Consider the following 19,291-nt stretch of genomic DNA (forward strand, 5'->3'; position numbering starts at 1 on the left):
CACATCCAGGCTGCTTTGGAGCTGCAGTTCACTTCATTTTGTTTTTATGATACATATATACATATTAAAGATGAAATGAAATTATTTTCTTTGTGATAGCTGTGGATTCCGAATCAAATGAACTCCATATTACAAAAAAATAAATGATATGAGCTATGTACTGGCTATCCCGTCCAGCACGCTCTTCTTTTTTTCAATGAGAGGTGATCTCATTGAAACATACACAATTCTTACAGGGCTTGACAGGGTAGATGCAGGGAGGATGTTTCCCCTGGCTGGGGAGTCTAGAACCAGGGGGTCACAGTCTCAGAATAAGGGGTCGGCCATTTAGGACCGAGATGAGGAAAAATTTCTTCACTCAGAGGGTGGTGAATCTTTGGAATTCTCTGCCCCATAAAGCTGTGGAAACTCAGTCCTTGAGTGTATTCAAGACAGAGATTGATAGATTTTTGGATATTAAGGAAATCAAGGGATATGGGGACAGTTCAGGCAAGTGGAGTTGAGGTAGAAGATCAGCCACGATCTCATTGAATGGTGGAGCAGGCTCAAGGGGCCGAATGGCCTACTCCTGCTCCTAATTATTATGTCCTTTAACTTTGTTGAAATCAATGTCTATCTTATACCGTAACTCAGTCTTTCTCGGGTCCCCCAAACTGTGGACCTCCTTATCTCGCTCAGCCTTCTCTTCCATCGACAACCTACAGGCTTTCCAAAGCCAAGCTTGTTGTCACCAGCTCGTTACTTCCTGATACACCTCGCCTTCCCTCCCATTCTTTTAAACCTTGGCGCTGCCCTACACGGCGGGTCTTGATCCGTCAGTGCAGATTTCCCAATAATAAAAATAAAAGGACAGAATATTCAAGGTTTGTAGAAGGAACATTTCAGAATTTTCTACTAAAGGTCTTTTCAGTCTATCTAGGAAATGGCCCAGGAGAAAGCCACTAGATGCACCTCACCTCTCGCAAACTACATAGGACATGTGATGAATATCTCTATGTGCCTGTGCATTGCAAATATCCCGTGACCCTGTGCTTGGCGATTATGCGACTTATTCCATTCTTCTACACGTGGACTATATGCCCAGATTCGTTATGATTGATTTTTGAAACAAGTTGGCTAACCAGCATGTATTAATGATCAGTAAACACTCTTATTTTTGAAACAAGCACAGCAAGTCAAACTGGTACTTCGCAGGTTTGCGGTCTGTTGATATCATGCCACATTCTATGAAGATCTATCTATTAATTAACAACCGAGGCTGTTTTCTGCTGGGGCAGGGAATGTCAGCAGCACCCTATTGCCAAATCCAGCCTGAGACATGGCAGAGCCGACACTACACCCACAACGGTGAGCTCATTCCTGTCTGCCGGCAAGCAGGTAGACCGAATCCAATATAAATGTGTGCACATGGCATTTGTACGGTGGGTGGGGGAGGGGGGGAAAGGTTATGCGTCAGCTGTGCTGGCACGTAATCTGATTCATCAACTCAGTGAACCAAAGTCTAAACAGCCTCCGAAAATAGCCACAGTGCACCTGCTGGGCTGAAACAGCTTGTAGCTTCAACTGCTGCTGTTCTGACTGAGCGCTGCGCCTTAGTGGTAACCTCAGAATATCCCCTTTGTAACAAGCTGATCAAAACATGATTAAGAAATCGGCGAATCATTCCAAGTTGGGCCTTGTTTTTTTAGTCCAGACTTGGCGTGGGTTAACGTTTTGAGAAAAGAAATGAGGATTTCATTTCATCTTTAAAGTGAGAGATGAGCACGGAGAAAGTTGACTCAGTCATTCTGGCGTGCACTGCGACACATTCACACGCAGCACATTCCACACCACTTAAACAGTGCGAAACCAAAATAACACACAGGGCAATCCGCAGGTCTGCAGCAGGCTGAGTGGGGGCAGGAACTTGGGGGGTTGGGGACTGGGGGGTGGGGACTGGGGGGACTGAGGGATTGGGGGGACGGGGGAGGTTGATGACTGGATGGGGGTGACTGGAAGTGGGGGGGGTTGGGGATTGGGTGGGGGGGGACTGGGGGTGAGGACTGGGGGGTTGGGGACTGGTTGGGGGAACTAGGGGGGTGGGAGTGGGGATTGGGTGGGGGCGGTGGGGGGTGACTATGGGGACTGGGGTGCGGGGACTGGGTGGGGGGGATTGGGGACTGAGAGGCTGGGGAGCGGGTACTCGGGACTGGGGGAGTTGGGGACTGGGATTTTGGGGACTGTGTGGGGGCAGGGACTGGGGGGCGGGGACTGGGTGGGGGCGGGGACTGGGGGTTTGGGGACTAGGTGGGGGTGGGACTGGGGGTTTGGGGACTAGGTGGGGGTGGGACTGGGGGTTTGGGGACTAGGTGGGGGTGGGACTGGGGGTTTGGGGACTAGGTGGGGGTGGGACTGGGGGTTTGGGGATTGGGTGGGGGTGGGACTGGGGGTTTGGGGACTAGGTGGGGGTGGGACTCGGGGTTTGGGGATTGGGTGGGGGTGAGACTGGGGGTTTGGGGACTGTGTGGGGGCGGGGACTGGGGGAGGTTGGGACTGAGTGGGGACTTGGGGGGGTTTGGGGACTGTGTGGGGGCGGGGACTGGGGGTTTGGGCACTGGGTGGGGACTGAATGGGGATTGTTGGGGTGGGACTGAGTGGGGACTGGGTGAGGGGAGTGATCAGCGCCGCAGGCTCTCATAGCTGCCTGCGGAATCGTAACTCTTGCTTCTGCTACGGCTGCTGCTCCGTCTGGGCGAACTCCGGGTCCGGCTGCAGCTCCTGCTGAGGCTGCGACTCCGGCTCCTGCTGGAGTAGCTCCGGCTCCGGCTCCTGCTCCTGCTCCGGGTCCTGCTCCTGCTCCTGGTCCGGCTCCTGCTCCGGCTGCGACTCCGGCTCCGGCTCCTGCTGCTGTACCAGGAGGAATAGCTGCTGACGCTGCTGGAGGACGATGGGCTGGGCCTGTAGTACGGGATGGGGCGTTTCCGAGCACTGAGAAATAAAAACAGATTAATAAGAGGCTGCGTTCCTAACAACAACAACTTGTATTTATATAGCACCTTTAACGTAGTGAAACGTCACAAGGCGCTTCACAGGAGTATTATGAGATTGAAAAAGTTGCCAATAATCAATACATTGCTAGCTATCAAAGATGGGTGTTGTTTTTAACAGAGGGTGAAATTGTTCATGGGGCAATGCCACAAATCAGGCCATATATTGTGCCAAAAATCCCGGTCTCGCCAGGTCCGTACGAAGTGCACACACACCCGGCGAGGCCCCGTAAAAGCCAGTTTTTGGGACGCGATGCGTTGCGCCGAAAGCCAACTTTTCCGATCTGTCAAAATATCTCTTGACAGATCCTCCATATCCCCGGGTGAAGGACATTCGCATGGGAGAAATTGGGCTATTTGCCTATCTCTTACCCAGCGAATCTCCTTCAAACTGTTATGCCTGGTAAAAGCAGGTGTATAGCTTACTTTTACCAGCGTAACAGTTTTAAATCATATAAAAATTAAATTTAATCATACATTTATATGTTAAAAACCCTGACCATTAAAGTAAGTTTATTTTAAATCACATTAAAACACATTAAAAAATTAAAAAAATAATTTATTTTTTCTAAAACTTTTGATTAGCTTTAATTTCAATTAATTTTAAACATGTAAGGTGTTTTTTTATTTATTACGTTGTGTTTCTTGTTTAAGGAGGGTTTCCTCATTGATAGTAATGGGAACTCGTAAAAGCGGAGTTCCCTTTATTACCAGTGAGAATACTAGACAATGATTGGTGGTCCAGGCCCACATGACCCCAGCATTTCCGTACGTACAGGGAAGTCCTTTCCCCGTACGCTGCGCATCGAATGAAGGCCTCTGACCGGAATCGAAGGCGCCTCCGTGATCACCGCAAAACATTTTTCGGGTTGGAGGCGTTCGTCCGAAGGAAACTTCCGACCGGAATCTCCCCCCTTATACGCTCCGCCTGATGGTCAGTTCCAATGACTTCAGTAGAGTTGAATATCGGACGTGCCCTATAACGATCGTCAAATACAATTCTGCCGGATTTACTTCCCGCCCTCATCCAATTTTTACGGCCAGTATCTGACAACCTTCCAAGCCGTCCTTTTTTACACTGCTTATCACCCCACTTAGTCTTTCAACCTGTTTCAATTCATGGAGCACTCCATTTAGAGAAAAGTCTGATTTGCCCCATTTAACATTCGTAAAGCACTTCTTTGGGTTGGTTTCCATTTTTTGCTGATTTGTTTTTTATTCGTTCCTGGGGCCTAGGCATTGCTGGGAAGGCCAGCATTTATTGCCCATTGCTAATTGCGCTTGAGAAGGTGGTGATGAGCTGCTGCCTTGAACCGCTGCAGTCCCTGAGGTGAAGGTACTCCCACAGTGCTGTTAGGTTTTTGACCCAGCGACGATGAAGGAACGGCAATATATTTCCAAGTCAGGATGGTGTGTCCCTTTCTCCCCTTCCCCACCCCCACCATACTATGGTTCTGTGGCCACTGACAGCCCTCACTATCTTGCCCGTGTCCATACTTCATGTTTAAGCCTAGATAGCGAGCGACAGCAACCCATTCAACCATGGTTGCATCATAACAGAGCACGGCATCAGCGCAACATCGTGACCAGGTGTGGCAACCCTGACCGAGTTTTTCTTTCGCAAGCTCAGGTGTACTGAGGCCAACTGTACTCTTGCGATAGCTGCCACGGCTGAAATCACCTAGCTTGGCACAGGGATATGGGACCAGGCTGAGTAAATGGTATCAGGACTATAGCTCGTGTGGAGGGTAAACATCAACATGGACTGGTTAGGCCCAACAGCCCATTTCCATGCTGTAATTTCAATGTGAGGCTGGGAGTCAAATCTGGGACTTGCCTAGTACTACATCAGGCAGTGTGTTTACTCACTAGCCCATCTTGAGAGCTTGTTTTTTCATCTTTGCAGGAACATAGGAGAATTTCAGAAATAGTCAAAGCACCAAAGGCGACATAAGGAAAAGCTTTTTTACGCAGCGAGTGGCGGGGGGGGGGGGAGGGGGGTGGTGGGAACCGGGGTGGGGGGGAGGCAAGGGGGGGGATTACCGTGCCCTGAACTCCATCCAATACTAGGCTGGGTTTGGAAAATTGGCATATGGGACAATGGGGATAATTCTGACTTCAATGGAAATGAAAATGAGGAGGAAAATGAGCAGCTGATCCAATATCGTCCGATTTACACTATTGCCCAAAGTCAAAATGGCCCCCAAAGAGTGCAATACCAGCATCCTACCACCCAGTTGGGCAGCATGTTTAAGCACCATTGCATCTTTACTATGCCATTCTCCAGACAATATGTTTAATGTGGCTACATATGAACATAAGAAATAGGAGCTGGAGTAGGCCATTTGGCCCTTTAACTCAGCTCCACCATTCAACAAGATCATGGCTGATCTTCTACCTTTACTCCACCTTCCCGCACTATCCCCATATCCCTTAATTCCCTTAGTTCCCAAATAATTATTGACCTCTGTCTTGAATATATTCAACAACTGAGCATCCACAGCTCTCTGGGGTAGAGAATTCCATAGATTCACAACCCTTTGAGTGAAGAAATTTCTCACCTCAGTCCTAAATGACTGACCCTTTATTTTGCGACTGTGACCCCATGTTCTAGATTCCCCAGCCAGGAGAAACATCTTCTCAGCATTAACCCCGTCAAGCCCCTTAAGAATTTTACATGTTTCAATTCGATCACCTTTCATTCTTCTAAACAAATCTATACATTAGGCAGCAGGAAAAGATAGCACAGATTTAAGGCCGTCAAGGGCAAGGTTAGGACTGACGCTATGCTCGGAAATATGTTTTTACGCAGAGGGCGATCAGCAGGTGATGTAGGTTGCCAAGAAGCACGAGTAAGGTCAGGACACTGGAGTCATTTAACAAGAAACCAAAGGCTGTAATGGGAAGATGGTAGAGTGGGCATTCTAGAAGGGTGAGATCAAATGGCTTAAAGGACCTTCTTCAGCCAAATCTATCTGGTGATAAGCAAAGCATATACCACGGCTGAACCTCCTAATCGTTAATACGGGACAAATATATGGGGTGAAAATAATTGCCCCTTAATTACAGAACAATGTTTTACAGACCTGGTGATCCGTCGAGGTTCAAGATGACTTGGTGAATCTCGTCTTCGTTTCCTCATTGGGGAGTAGGAGCGCGACCGTCGTCGCCTGGACTCTCTGTCGCGTGAGCTATACTTCTTACGATCCCGGTCTCGCTCATGGTCCCTATCCAATTACAATTTACAGCAATAACTTTGAAAATCTGAAGCACATGAGCAATGAAACCATTTCTTCTATTTAACAGTGAATGCAGTGGCACCTCCATGATGACATTTTTACCCCAATCTTTCGCCAGAATTTTCAGAGGACAAAGCCTTGCTCAAGATATTGCCTCATAGCTCTTTCTGTTGTGCCTATTTCATTCCCTTTCCTTGGTGAATAAAATTAAATTATATTTGTTTTGTTATTTCAACTGTGCTTGACTTCTTTCCCATGAGTGCAGTATTGCTGGACTGGACGTATAAGGTGGAACTTTGGGACTCCTGATTATCTGTCAGTTTCCATTATTCACTGGTGTGTGTGTGTGTGTGTGTGTGTGTGTGTGTGTGGGATGGGCGTAGGAGTGTCCCTTGCATTAAGATGGATAATGGAAGGTCCATTGCACAATAGAAAATGCTGAATATACTCTGCAGTCTGATCAGCGATTGAAAGAGAAAGATAGATTATCCTTAGGTGAGACCTTGCACCAGAATCGATGGCCTTGTGAATTAGATGCCAGCCACTTGAATCAAACTCCATATAAACAGTGAGAGCGGGAAGGCTGAAGAGCAAAGGTAAGTTAAAGATCTTAAACTTAAAGTATGTTCAAAGGAGATTAGAAAAGGCAGAACAAAGTTCGAAAAAGACTAAAAGTAAAACAAGATAAAATAAAAGAGGGAGATGAGAATATAAAGAAAGGATGGAGAGTCTAAGGGTCAATCCTCTATTGATATTGCATTAAAAACTTGTGTAATCAAATCCTTATATTTGTGCTGAGTTACGAGAGAGAACCCAACTGCTCCCTCTAAGCTAGAAGTTCCTTAACTTAGAAAACTTAAATTAGAAAGATTTCCTTCAGAAAATAACTTTTGGGATAAAATAATTGAGACATGACATGTGGTAAGTGTAGCTTGGGAGGAACAGGTGACTTTGGACCTATGGTTCCCAAAGCTCGCCACCACTGGGGCTTTCCTCGCCTCATGTCTGGGTCTGTTGTACACTAAGTGATAGAGATTGGTTGCTAAGATTAGTCAACAACTCCATGATCGTTGTATCACGTGACCAGCAGGATGGTAGAAGGCAAACTTGATGGACCGGGTTTTTTTTCCGTCTAACAATTCCTATGTTAATGATTGACAGATGTGGGTAGATTTTCTTCTTTAGCACTTGGGTGTAGAGCATCGTACAGGTGAAGCACATATTGGAAAATTGGGTGGGCTGCGTTACAAGCTTGCATTCTTCCCTGCCTAGTTTTCCTAAATGTGCTCCACTGATGCAGTGATTTACAACTAAGCGTTAAAGAGGAAAATCTGCCCCATGTAATGTAGAATTAAAATGACTGCAGAGCAAAGTACACACGTAATTAGCACTTGTTTATTACTGATGGGCATTACTGTTAAATGTCCAACCTCAAATAGAACTGTGATCTGGATGTGAAGTACAAAAGTCTACAATGAGCACAAAGATATCCAGCCAAGATGATATTGGTTGTGTCTGTCTCATCCCTTTTGAAATCCTTGAAAGCCTGAAAAATGTATTATAGTTTGCATTGAACACAGAAGCAAAGATTTTCTGTCGAGTGCTAGATGTGGCTGAGGGTAAATTTTACTCACTGTTGCTGGGGAGAGATGGCCAACTATACTAGCAGTGAGGTAGGGTTCGTAGACTATTCTCCCGGGGTTATTTTTCAGTTTGGGTGGAAATAGTATGTAGATTGATGAAGAGTTTGTAGCAAAGTTTCGGCAATACCAATCAACATATTTGCCCCCTCCTAAACAAACGACCTTCATTTACTGATGCAGGCATAATCATTATTTACATTGATTTTGTGCTAAGTAAAAGTAAACTTCTGTCACAAAATCAATGGAGCACCACTGCGTAACCTATGAAATCACCAAGGTCTTTGCGGCTCACCACTCCCATTGCTTTATTGGGTTCCTGCATAAACTACGCGGAATTTGTGAAGGCAGACATCTAAAAGGGGCTGTTTGCTGAGTTTGTACAGAGCATCACGCGACCGGGCGCATATCAGGAATTTGGGGAAAGGATCAGAGCACACATTTCGTGGGCCGAACAATTTTCCAGCCATTTAATATTGTCCAGTCCGTCAATTCGGTGCATTATCCTCTATGCCCAGATTGCCAATGTTTTGCAAAGCTGTGCATTGGGAGCTCAGAAAAAAATAGAAACTGACCCCTTAAGTTCATTACCTCTGTGGGCTGTATCTTGAATAGCTTGGGCTGCTTCGTGATCGGGAGCTCCTGCTACCTGGGCTTCTCCTCCTAGACTTCGGCGAATAGCTTCGAGAGCGCGAAGAAGACCTGGCCAAGCACAAAGGAACAACCCTTGACTCTTCATCCTTATCTATCCAAATTAAAGTTATCCATCTTTGGCACGACTTGAGTAGCGAATGTAATGCAGCAACCCAACTTGAAATTTAGGTTTATGAATTGATCCCATTTTACAGCATTCAGGAGCTGACATTGGTGGTCGGTTTGTATCGAAGAATTACTTTGTGAAATGATTCTGCTATATAGCTCAAATCTGCCAGTGTTGTGGAATCTGCCCCTTTTATATTACGGGACATGTTCCAGAGCACTAGAGTAACAGACATATGGAGGTAAGGGGCTTTCCATAGTTCCTGCTTTATGTTCTTACACAATTCCAATATCGACGGCAGCTTTACATTGATGGCATGTTGTTGATGGTACTCTTTACCATCAATGATTTGAATCAAGGGTCCCACATTTTCATGGGTCTTGTCACTCGTTAAACCTAAATGCCAGGAGGCAATTTCCGTCACTATAAGCAATGGGAATTGTGGGTCCACTGCCTTGATTTGGAGCAGCAGTACGAAGAAAAGTAACGCAGAGAGCTTTGTTCTGAGGTTTCAGGTTTCGGAGAACTGCTCCCCCAGGACCTCTTACAGAGTAAAGTGATTGTAGGTGCATCAAGATCAGGAATTACCAATGAGCTATTACTGACTATGTTTTAACCAAAGTTGAAAGAAACCCCTGGGATTGCTCTATATCTGCGAACAATGGAAATGTTTGTACAAAAGCAAAATTCTGCAGATGCTGGAATCTGAAATAAAAACAGAAAATGCTGGAAATCTCAGCGGGTCAGGCAGCATCTGTGGAGAGAGAAACAGAGTTAACGTTTTAGGTCGATGACCCTTCATCAGAACTGGAGAATGTTCAAAATGAACAGAAAGAGCACTGGAAGGGGGAAGGGTGGAAAGAAAAAAAGGGAAGGTCTGTGATAGGGTGTGTAAGAGAAAATTGGTATTAGGGGTATAAGCGAAATAAGGTTTAAAGTGCCGGCTTCTACATTGGCTCATCAAAAGGGGCAGAAGGTCTGTGGCTGACCTCACATTCTAACATCTTCAAGCACCAAGGATCCAGAGGCCTCTGATTCAACATTGAAGTATCAAAACACTAGATAACATTAAGGTACGTCCAGTCTGACAAGATAAGACTCTGTGAAAAGACTCTAAACAGACTTTTAGGCGCTACGTATGATCAGCAAATTCTAACCCTATGAGGTCATCCCAATTAAGGTCTAAAGGTTGCCTTGAGATCTTCGTCTGTCAATCCAAAATATTACTAATAAGGTAACCCAATTAGAGATCGAGGGAGGTCGTACGGGGGGGGGGGGAGGGGGGAGGGATCTATGAAATGTATAAATGATGTACAATTTTGCTATTCAGGGAACATCGCCACTCACAGGCGGCTGTGATGAGAAGTGTTCCCGGACGTCCGTAATTACAGATCATTATACTTTGCCGTCTGTCTCCGTCTAATACTTTGAGGGCTGCTATGCGGGTTGGGAGGAGCATCGACCCTTTATATCAGCGGGCCCGCTCGTGGGAAGAGAAGCCTTCCCATTTTCTCCTTCAGGGTGGAAGACAGAAGAGATTAGAGAGACAAAAGGGATGATGGGCCGACTTGATTTGGCAATGGCAGAAGTTATAAAAACATTAGTCTGGATAGGGTGTGAATGGCAGAATAATTACCAGCTGCCATGGGAAACAGAGAGAGAAAAAATTACATACGATTGGGGGAGGGGGGTTAAAAAAAGGAGGAAAAGGAGCAAAGTACATGCAGAGGTTATGGTCTGAAATTGTTGAAGATGTTGAGTCCAGAAGGCTGTAAAGTGCCTAAACGAAAGATGAGGTGCTGTTCCTCATTTGTTTGTATACAGGTTTGGGGGCTCAACTATGAAGCTATTTTTTCTTTAAGTGTTGATAGTTGACTGTACTTTGAATTAGTTCAGGGTATGCAAAGTGCTTTGCGATGTTCTGTAGAGTTGTTCAGGTGCTATATGAATGCAAGCCTTCCTTACTTACATTTCTTATCACTTTTTCATCAATAGTTCCCCAACAGCAGAGAAAAGATCAACGGTTCGAGCACCCTCTGCCTTTTGTGGAATACCGTTAGATCTTTAAGAAGCCTCACAGGATTTTACATATTTTCTCATTGAACTTGTAGAATACGACCTGAATACGCCGTAGATTTTTTAAAAAAGTTTTCAACGAAGCTGTTGCATAAGATATTTGAGTAGCAGCCTCCTTTTTGATTGCATATGCTGCGACACTTATAAATATTGATTTATTTGAGGGTTGAGGGCTAGGTGTTGGACAGGACCCTGAGGAGAATGCCCCTGCTCTTCGAATAGTGCCATGGGATCTTTTATTTACAACTAAGAAGACAGACGGGGCTTTGGTTTAACATCTCCTCCTGCTGTACCTCTAACAGTGCAGTACTCCCTCAAGGCCCTTGCCATCCATGAGCTTATCGTGGATTGCATTGACATCATGGCCCTGACGGAAACCTGGCTGAGAGGTGATGACACCTTACACTTAACTGAAGCCTCCCTGTTTGGCTATACCTTCCACCACTTTCCCCGCCCAGGCTGCCGTGGTGACGGTGTAGCTCTGATCAGCAAATCACACTTTTCTCTGTTCCCCTACTCCTCCAGCACTTTCTCCTCCTTTGAGCATCTCACCCTAGTCCATCCCTCTCACCTCTCATTTAAAATTTTCATTCTCTACCGCCCACCCAAGCAACATAAAAATTGTTATCACCGAGATATCTTCACTGCTTTCCATCCTCAGCCTCTGCATTGATAAACTTCTCATCCTTGGTGATTTCATCCTCTAGCTCAATTCATCATGCTCTCTCTCCTCTGAGTTCACTAGCCTCCTGTCCTCCCTTAATCTCTCCCTCCATATAAACTCCTCAACCCATATTTTCGGCTACCCCCTCAACCTTGCCATCTCTCGTGGCCTCGCTACCCTCTTCGTGTCAATCGCAGATAAGACCATCTTTGAGCACTTCCTTGTATCGCTATACACCCACATTCCCCTTCCCCACTCCCAACCTTACTTCCGTCTGTGTACGCTACTGGAATGAACTCTCTCCCAATTCTCCTACAACTGCACTTATGAAAATCCCAACTGTCCAGCCTTTGGCCCTCCAGTCACCACACCCTCACTACCACCTTTGCTGCCCTAGTCTCTATTAAAATAATGACTCTCTCCCACCCTGGCTCTTCCCCCTTGTACGGCCCTTATCTTTGCTCCCTTAAGTCCAAGGGATACAGACGTGACGGATGTGGTGGACACGTGGTTTAGCCATTCACCGGCAGATCTGGCTGGACCACAAAAAGCATTATCGGGTCCTGCTCTCGTCTGTCAAAACTGCTCACAATTCCAGGATCATTCTGGAATGCAAAGACAACCCCCAGCTTCTATTCTCTACTGCTAACTGTCTTCTTAAACCCCTCTCCCCTGTCTCCACCACCCTTACCTCCAACAACAAGTGCGAGGAGCTCACGGACTTCTTTGTCTCCAAGATTGAGACCATCCAACCAGCTACCTCTGCCACTTCCCTTCCTTCCCCTAGCCCACTGGGCCAAACTTCCCCTAAGGTTCCCCCCTGCCCAACATGGAACTCGCATCCTTCTCCAGTTTCTCTCCAATCTCCCATCATGACCTGTCCAAACTTATCCTGTCCATGAGACCCACTTCCTGCTCCCTTGAACCTATTCCCCCAAAACCGCTAACCACTCAACTTCATTTTTTGGCTGCCATGTTAGCTGACATTGTTAACAGTTCTCTCTCCTCAGGTACTGTCCCCCTCTCCTTCAAATCTACTCCGTGCCCATCTTTCCCGGAAGCCCATGTTTGAATCCTGCCAATCTAGTTTCCACCCCGCCACAGTACCGAAACGGCTCTCATCAAAGTCACAAATTATATCCTTTGTGACTGCGACAAAGGTAAACTATCCCTCCTCGTTCTTCTCAACCTGTCTGCAGCCTTTGACACGGTTGACCACTCCATCATTCTCCAATGCCTCCCCACTGTCGTCCAGCTGGGTGGGACTGCACTTGCCTGGTTCCATTCTTATTTATCTAATCGTAGCCAGAGAAGCAGCTGCAATGACTTCTCTTCTCACTCCCGCATTGTTACCTCTGGTGTCCCCCAAGGATCTATCCTTGGCTCCCTCCTATTTCTCATCTACATGCTGCCCCTTATCATAGACTGGGGATCGAATTTGGAACTTTCCGGCTGTGTAAGGCTCATGTCCACACTGTGTGGTGCATTTACCAATTGAAGCCACCAGAGAGATCGGATCTATTCATTTCCATCTCTCTCACTGGCTACTCGGACACACCTTTTCCCTGAAGAGTGTGATCTGCTTCTTGAATATTTTGCGGTTGGCTTGTACGCAGGAGAGTGGGACCGAGAGGAATAGCTGTAACTGCGGGAGCTCCTGCCTCGCCCTCTGGTGCTGCGGGAATCACTTCTGGACCGATGTCTCTCAGGAGACTTCCTGTCAGGTGAAGGTGACGGACTTCTCTTTCTCTCAGTACTTGTCGGCCAATCGTGTGGTGAAGGTAATTCGCTGAAACGAAAGGAAAAAAAAAATCCATGTAAACATGGCTGGACAGGGATCCAATGCTCGACGGCCATGTCATTTATTGCCTCCCACACCGCTAACAACTGGAGAAGGTTGTGGAACATAGAAACATGAGAAAGCATGGAAGGGGAAAAAGGTAATTCAACTCATCACGCACCCCCCCCCACCCCACGCGCCCCCCCTTATTCTTCTACCAATACCAAGCTCATCATGGACGCTAACCCATTATTTGTCCTCCTTCAGAAATCTTCTACAAAGATAAATTAACCCCCTTGGCCACTACCAATGGAAAATTACCCCCTGACAGTGATGGGCCTTCTTAAAGCAATTGCTTTTATAACTGAACGACTGACTGGACAACTACAGAAGTTTGCTTCAGAAAGCATGAAGAGTTAACTTCCTAGTGTGGGGCTGGAGTCACAGTCGGGGCGGCAGTTCGGCAGCTTCCACAATCACACTTTCCTTCAACGCCCAACTACCTATTCACGAGGGTGGACAGGCAACCTGCTATCACATGACCAAGGAGCTGGTAGGCTTTCAGACCCCCGTCATTAAAAATCCTGCCTGTTGTTTGAATGATTTTCAAGCCTCCTTAAAGCTCCTCCTTCTTTGCAGACCTTTCTCAGGAGTAAGAAGACTTACCTCCTGGCCTCTTTGTCCAGTTGATAACCCGGAGATGCAGTTGGGAACGGGGGCGCAGCTTTGCACGGGGACGAACAGCTCGTCACTGAATTCCCTGAATCTGAGCTGGGCTCCACATCGCTATATTTCAGTTTGCCCGGGGAGAGCGCCTGGCGGTCTAATTCTGCACGGTGGTCGAGGGGCTGTCCCTTCACTTCCTCGGTTTGTGATCTGGATGAGGCAGCTTTGGTCGAGGGGGGCGAAGCTGTATCGTTGCCAGAGTCATAATCTTGGTAGCCTCCATTCTGGCTGGATGCAATATCAAGCTTGCTGCATTCTTCCTTCACAAGCGTGTGCCCGGAAGACCCTGACTTGCATATCTGCGAACAGAAACATTGCTGCTGTTACGTGGCATAGTGTTGCTGGGACAGTCTTCTGCCTGTATGATGCACTGTCTACTGTTAAAGGCACCTAACCCCCAAACACAGAAAAAAATCTTTCCAACATGAAAACTCGTAGATTTAGACATCATGCATTTTTTTCTCTCTTTTGTTTAAAAAAAGCATGCGAACGATGTAGTAACAAAAGAAGAACTGTAGGAGAGAAAAAAGAGAAATAAGCGTTGTTTTTTTTTCTAAATTAAAAAAAAAGAATTTAAAAAAAATACGTGGTATATGAAGGAAGGAAAATAAGATGTGCGTACAGGACTACATACTGCATTAAAAAGAGGAAATCAATAGGCCCCAATAAGCGTGGCATTAAAAAGGACAATGAACGAACATCACAAAATGAGAATTATGTACAAAGTAAAGTCGCAAAACAAATAGTCCATCACTTTAACTAAAAGCCCCTCTGAAAGGTACAGCTTTGTTGTGTTTCCTGCAGAAGAAATCTATTCTCTCCAGCGACCTATAATAAATCCCTAGTCTGCGGGTAGCATCGACTTACCAATCAAGAATTCCTCCTTAAGTAGGTAAGGTGTAAGAAAAAGGGAAGAGCGGGCAACATAAGTGCATCATTAGAGTCTCAAATGACAAGAAAAAAAGACACAAAACCCTGTCCAAATCCCTCCATTTTTTTTCTTATTATTGATTGTTTTTGTTGCTTTAAATCTATTTCAATTGTTTGTGGGAGTATTAACTTAAAAAAATCTAAACTCGGCTCGTCCGCCATATTTCACAATTTTTAATCGTCTGGTTGTTAAACGTTAACAATGAATAGTGGAGTTTTCAAGCAACAGATTTCAAAGGCACACGTTTGCTGTGGGAATGGTTTCGCAGGCCTTCCGCGATCCCCCAACGTGGTTTAAGGATTAGATTAACAAAGTCATTTGTTAAAGCACATTTCAATAAGCTCAAGTAGAGACAGCAACAGGTTGATTTTGGCGACCGAACAACCCAGTTAAGTTTTGTGGGGGATTTTTGTAGCTTTTTAAAAAAAAACAGAATTTACCAATCCATTCACTGTTGTTGTCAGAACTCAGGAGGGAAACAATATGTTGCCAGTTTCATTTCTACCCTCATAAATTTAGGATCCGTATGAATTCAAATCAAGAGATTTTTTTTTAAACTCAGTGATTAACTGATGTACATCTTATGCAGAATATATGTGAGCCACACGCCATTTTAGGAGCTGTAGTTATGTAGTTATGGCACTCTCTCTATTCTGGGCTAACAACACAGTTTTATAGATGCAATCAATGATTGCTTCTTAACACAACATGCGATGCAGCGAAGGCAAGTTTGATTTAGTATTTTGGTGTTCACCAGAATTGATTGGTAATGTGGAAGTGTGTGAACACTGTGTAATCCAATTTGCTATTTAAGAAAGTCTAAGATCACAGTAGAAAACACTAAAAGCATCCCAATAGTGGATAATCAAGGGGCTATAGGGAGGGAGGAACTTAATACGATCGCTGTCACTAAAGAAGTCGTACTCGGTAAAATAATGGGACTAAAAGTGGACAAGTCCCCTGGACCTGATGGCTTGTATCCTAGGGTCTTCAAAGAAGTGGCTGCAGAGATAGTGGATGCATTGGTTATAATCTACCAAAATTCCCTGGATTCTGGAGAGGTCCCAACGGATTGGAAAACCGCAAATATAACGTCTTTATTTAAAAAAGGAGGCAGACAGAAAACAGGAGACTATAGACCAGTTAGCCTAACATCTGAGGTTGGGAAAATGCTGGAGTTCATTATTAAGGAAGCAGTAGCAGGACATTTGGAAAAGCATGATTCAATCAAGCAGAGTCAACATGGTTTTATGAAAGGGAAATCACGTTTGACTAATTTGCTGGAGTTCTTTGAGGATGCAGCGAGTAGGGTGGATAAGGGGGAACCAGTGGATGTGTTGTATTTGGATTTCCAGAAGGCATCCGATAAGGTGCCACATAAAAGGTTACTGCACAAGATAAAAGTTCATGGGGTTGGGGGTAATATATTAGCATGGATAGAGGATTGGCTAACTAACAGAAAACAGAGAGTCGGGATAAATAGGTCATTCTCCGGTTAGTAAACGATAACTAGTGGGGTGCCGCAGGGATCGGTGCTGGGGCATCAACTATTTACAACCTATATTAATTACTTGGATGAAGGGACCGCGTGTAATGTAGCCAAGTTTGCTGATGATACAAAGATGGGTGGTAAAGCAAATTGTGAGGAGGACACAAGAAATCTGCAAAGGGTTATAGACAGGTTAAGTGAGTGGGCAAAAATTTGGTTGATGGAATATAATGTGGGAAAATGTGAGGTTATCCACTTTGGCAGAAAAAATAGAAAAGCAAATTATAATTTAAATGGTGAAAAATTGCAAAGTGCTGCAGTATAGAGTGACCTGTGGGCCCTGATGCATGAAACACAAAAGGTTAGTAGGCAGGAACAGCAAGAAATCAGGAAAGCAAATGGAATGTTGGCCTTTATTGCAAAGGGGACAGAGTATCAAAGCAGAGAAGTCTTGCTACAACTGTACAGGGTATTGGTAAGACCACACCTGGAGTACTGCGTACAGTTTTGGTGTCTGTATTTAAGGATAGTGTCAATGTTCATCCAGAGATCACAGAGTTCATAAGCAGCAATCAACATGGATTTAAAAGCAATAATGAATGACTCGCGAATCTACAGGAATTATTTGATGAGGTAACTCAATCAGTTGATGGCGGAATATTTGGTTTCCATAATTTATTTCGATTTTCAGAAGACACTGGACAAAGTTGCACATTATCAGACACAGCAGTGTAGTGATTACTGGACCAGTAATGCAGACAATGGAAGTTCAAATCCCAGTATGGAAGTTTATGAAGCTTGAATTCAGATTTTTAAAAATCTGGAAATACAAAGGTGCTATCAGTAAAAGTGACCATGAAGCTGTTAGATTGTCATAAAAATCCAATTGGTTTAGTAATGTTATTTAGGGAAGGGAACCTGCTGTCCTGGCCTGGTCTGGCCAAATGTGACTTTAATCCTGCATGAACATGGTTAAATGCACCCAAAATCTACCAATGCTTACAGTCAGGATTACCATTCCTTGAGCCTGGGGCCTTAGGACATTCTGACAACCAGGTCGAAGGAGAAATATGATGAGGATGTTGCTGAGTATCGTGCCAAAGGCAAGGTGGATAGTGCAAAGAAACCCCTTGCCAAGAAGGAGGTATATTGTGATGATGATGATGATGAAGAGGAAGGAGGAGGAGAATGACGATGAAGATGATTAAGTTGTGTATTTGCATCAGCATAATTACTTGCTATGTAACTGAAAGCATTTAAACCCTGTTACAAGTGTTGCAACCATTTAATTTTGTAAGTTGGTGTGTATATGGTCTAAGACAAAAAGTAGCTTGAGTTTTAAACTGCACAGTGAAGGGATCTGACCAGAGGTGGAAACGAATAAAAGGTTTTGGGTATGACCATTCATTGAAAGCAACAGAGAAGCTGTTATCATTAAGGCTAGTCAGGTACTGAGATGCACTTTGAAGTCATTTCATTCTAAGTCAATATATTCAATTCTCACCTTGACTAAATTACTGGCGAGGCTAAATTTGAAATATGTGCAGTTTGTTACACTCTACCTTCAAAAGGTTACTGATGCATCAAGCAGGGTTCAGAAAGAATCTGAAGGATGATTCTAAGACATAGAGCTTTAGGTTATGAAACGAGACTCGCAAACTGAATTTCTTTTCATTTAGAGAAGGTAAAATCAAAAAGGGAACTGAGCTAGGACTTTAAAATGAGAAGCATGGACAAATCAGATATAGCATGTGCTTGGCCGTGATGTGAGACTGGGTAAACTTGGATTGCATTTCTTAGAAATGTGGAGGTTAAGTTGATGTGGCTGAGGTGTTCAAAATAATGTGGGGAATTAACAGGTTGATGGGGAACGACTCTGAGAATCCAGAAAAGGTGAATATAATCTAAAAAATGAAAACTAAGGCAGTTAAAACCAAATTCAGGAAATAATTTTTCAAACCTAATTTGTGACAGTGGGGAATGCATTGCCTCGGAAGGTCATCGGTCCAGAATCAATTGAAATGCTTAAAAGGAAGAAAGACTTAAAGAATTGGGTCTTTCTTATGTTATGTTAATGCAGATATGATAGAAATGTTTAAAATGATGAAAGGCTAGGACAGGGTAGACTGTCCCCAGTGGTTGTTGGGTCTGGAATGACACTAAGTTGGGTGGCAGTGTGAGCTGTGAGGAGGATGTTATGAGGCTGCAGAGCGACTTGGATAGGTTAGGTGAGTGGGCAAATGCATGGCAGATGAAGTATAATGTGGATAAATGTGAGGTTATCCACTTTGGTGGTAAAAACAGAGAGACAGACTATTATCTGAATGGTGACAGATTAAGAAAAAGGGAGGTGCAACGAGACCTGGGTGTCATGGTACATCAGTCATTGAAGGTTGGCATGCAGGTACAGCAGGCGGTTAAGAAAGCAAATGGCATGTTGGCCTTCATAGCGAGGGGATTTGAGTACAGGGGCAGAGAGGTGTTGCTACAGTTGTACAGGGCCTTGGTGAGGCCACACCTGGAGTATTGTGTACAGTTTTGGTCTCCTAACCTGAGGAAGGATGTTCTTACTATTGAGGGAGTGCAGCGAAGGTTCACCAGGCTGATTCCCGGGATGGCGGGACTGACCTATCAAGAAAGACTGGATCAACTGGGCTTGTATTCACTGGAGTTCAGAAGAATGAGAGGGTACCTCATAGAAACATTTAAAATTCTGACAGGTTTAGACAGGTTAGATGCAGGAAGAATGTTCCCAATGTTGGGGAAGTCCAGAACCAGGGGTCACAGTCTAAGGATAAGGGGTAAACCATTTAGGACCGAGATGAGGAGAAACTTCTTCACCCAGAGAGTGGTGAACCTGTGGAATTCTCTACCACAGAAAGTTGTTGAGGCCAATTCACTAAATATATTAAAAATGGAGTTAGATGAAGTCCTTACTATTAGGGGGATCAAAGGGTATA

General features: G+C 44.9%; 1 protein-coding gene across 1 annotated transcript in view; it reads right to left on the minus strand.

Moving 5' to 3' along the window:
* Positions 1–2,657: 2,657 nt before the first annotated feature.
* The window catches only part of srrm4 (serine/arginine repetitive matrix 4), a 437,595-nt gene continuing 420,961 nt past the window's right edge, over positions 2,658–19,291 (minus strand). Inside the window, exons 9-13 of the mRNA XM_070886319.1 lie at positions 13,852–14,210; positions 12,964–13,194; positions 8,497–8,607; positions 6,113–6,253; positions 2,658–2,967 (exon numbers count right to left, since the gene is read on the minus strand). Of these exons, the coding sequence (XP_070742420.1) occupies positions 2,658–2,967; positions 6,113–6,253; positions 8,497–8,607; positions 12,964–13,194; positions 13,852–14,210 (1,152 nt within the window). The remainder of the gene's footprint in view (positions 2,968–6,112; positions 6,254–8,496; positions 8,608–12,963; positions 13,195–13,851; positions 14,211–19,291) is intronic.

This window comes from Pristiophorus japonicus, chromosome 8 (assembly GCF_044704955.1).
Source record: "Pristiophorus japonicus isolate sPriJap1 chromosome 8, sPriJap1.hap1, whole genome shotgun sequence".
NCBI lineage: Eukaryota > Metazoa > Chordata > Chondrichthyes > Pristiophoridae > Pristiophorus > Pristiophorus japonicus.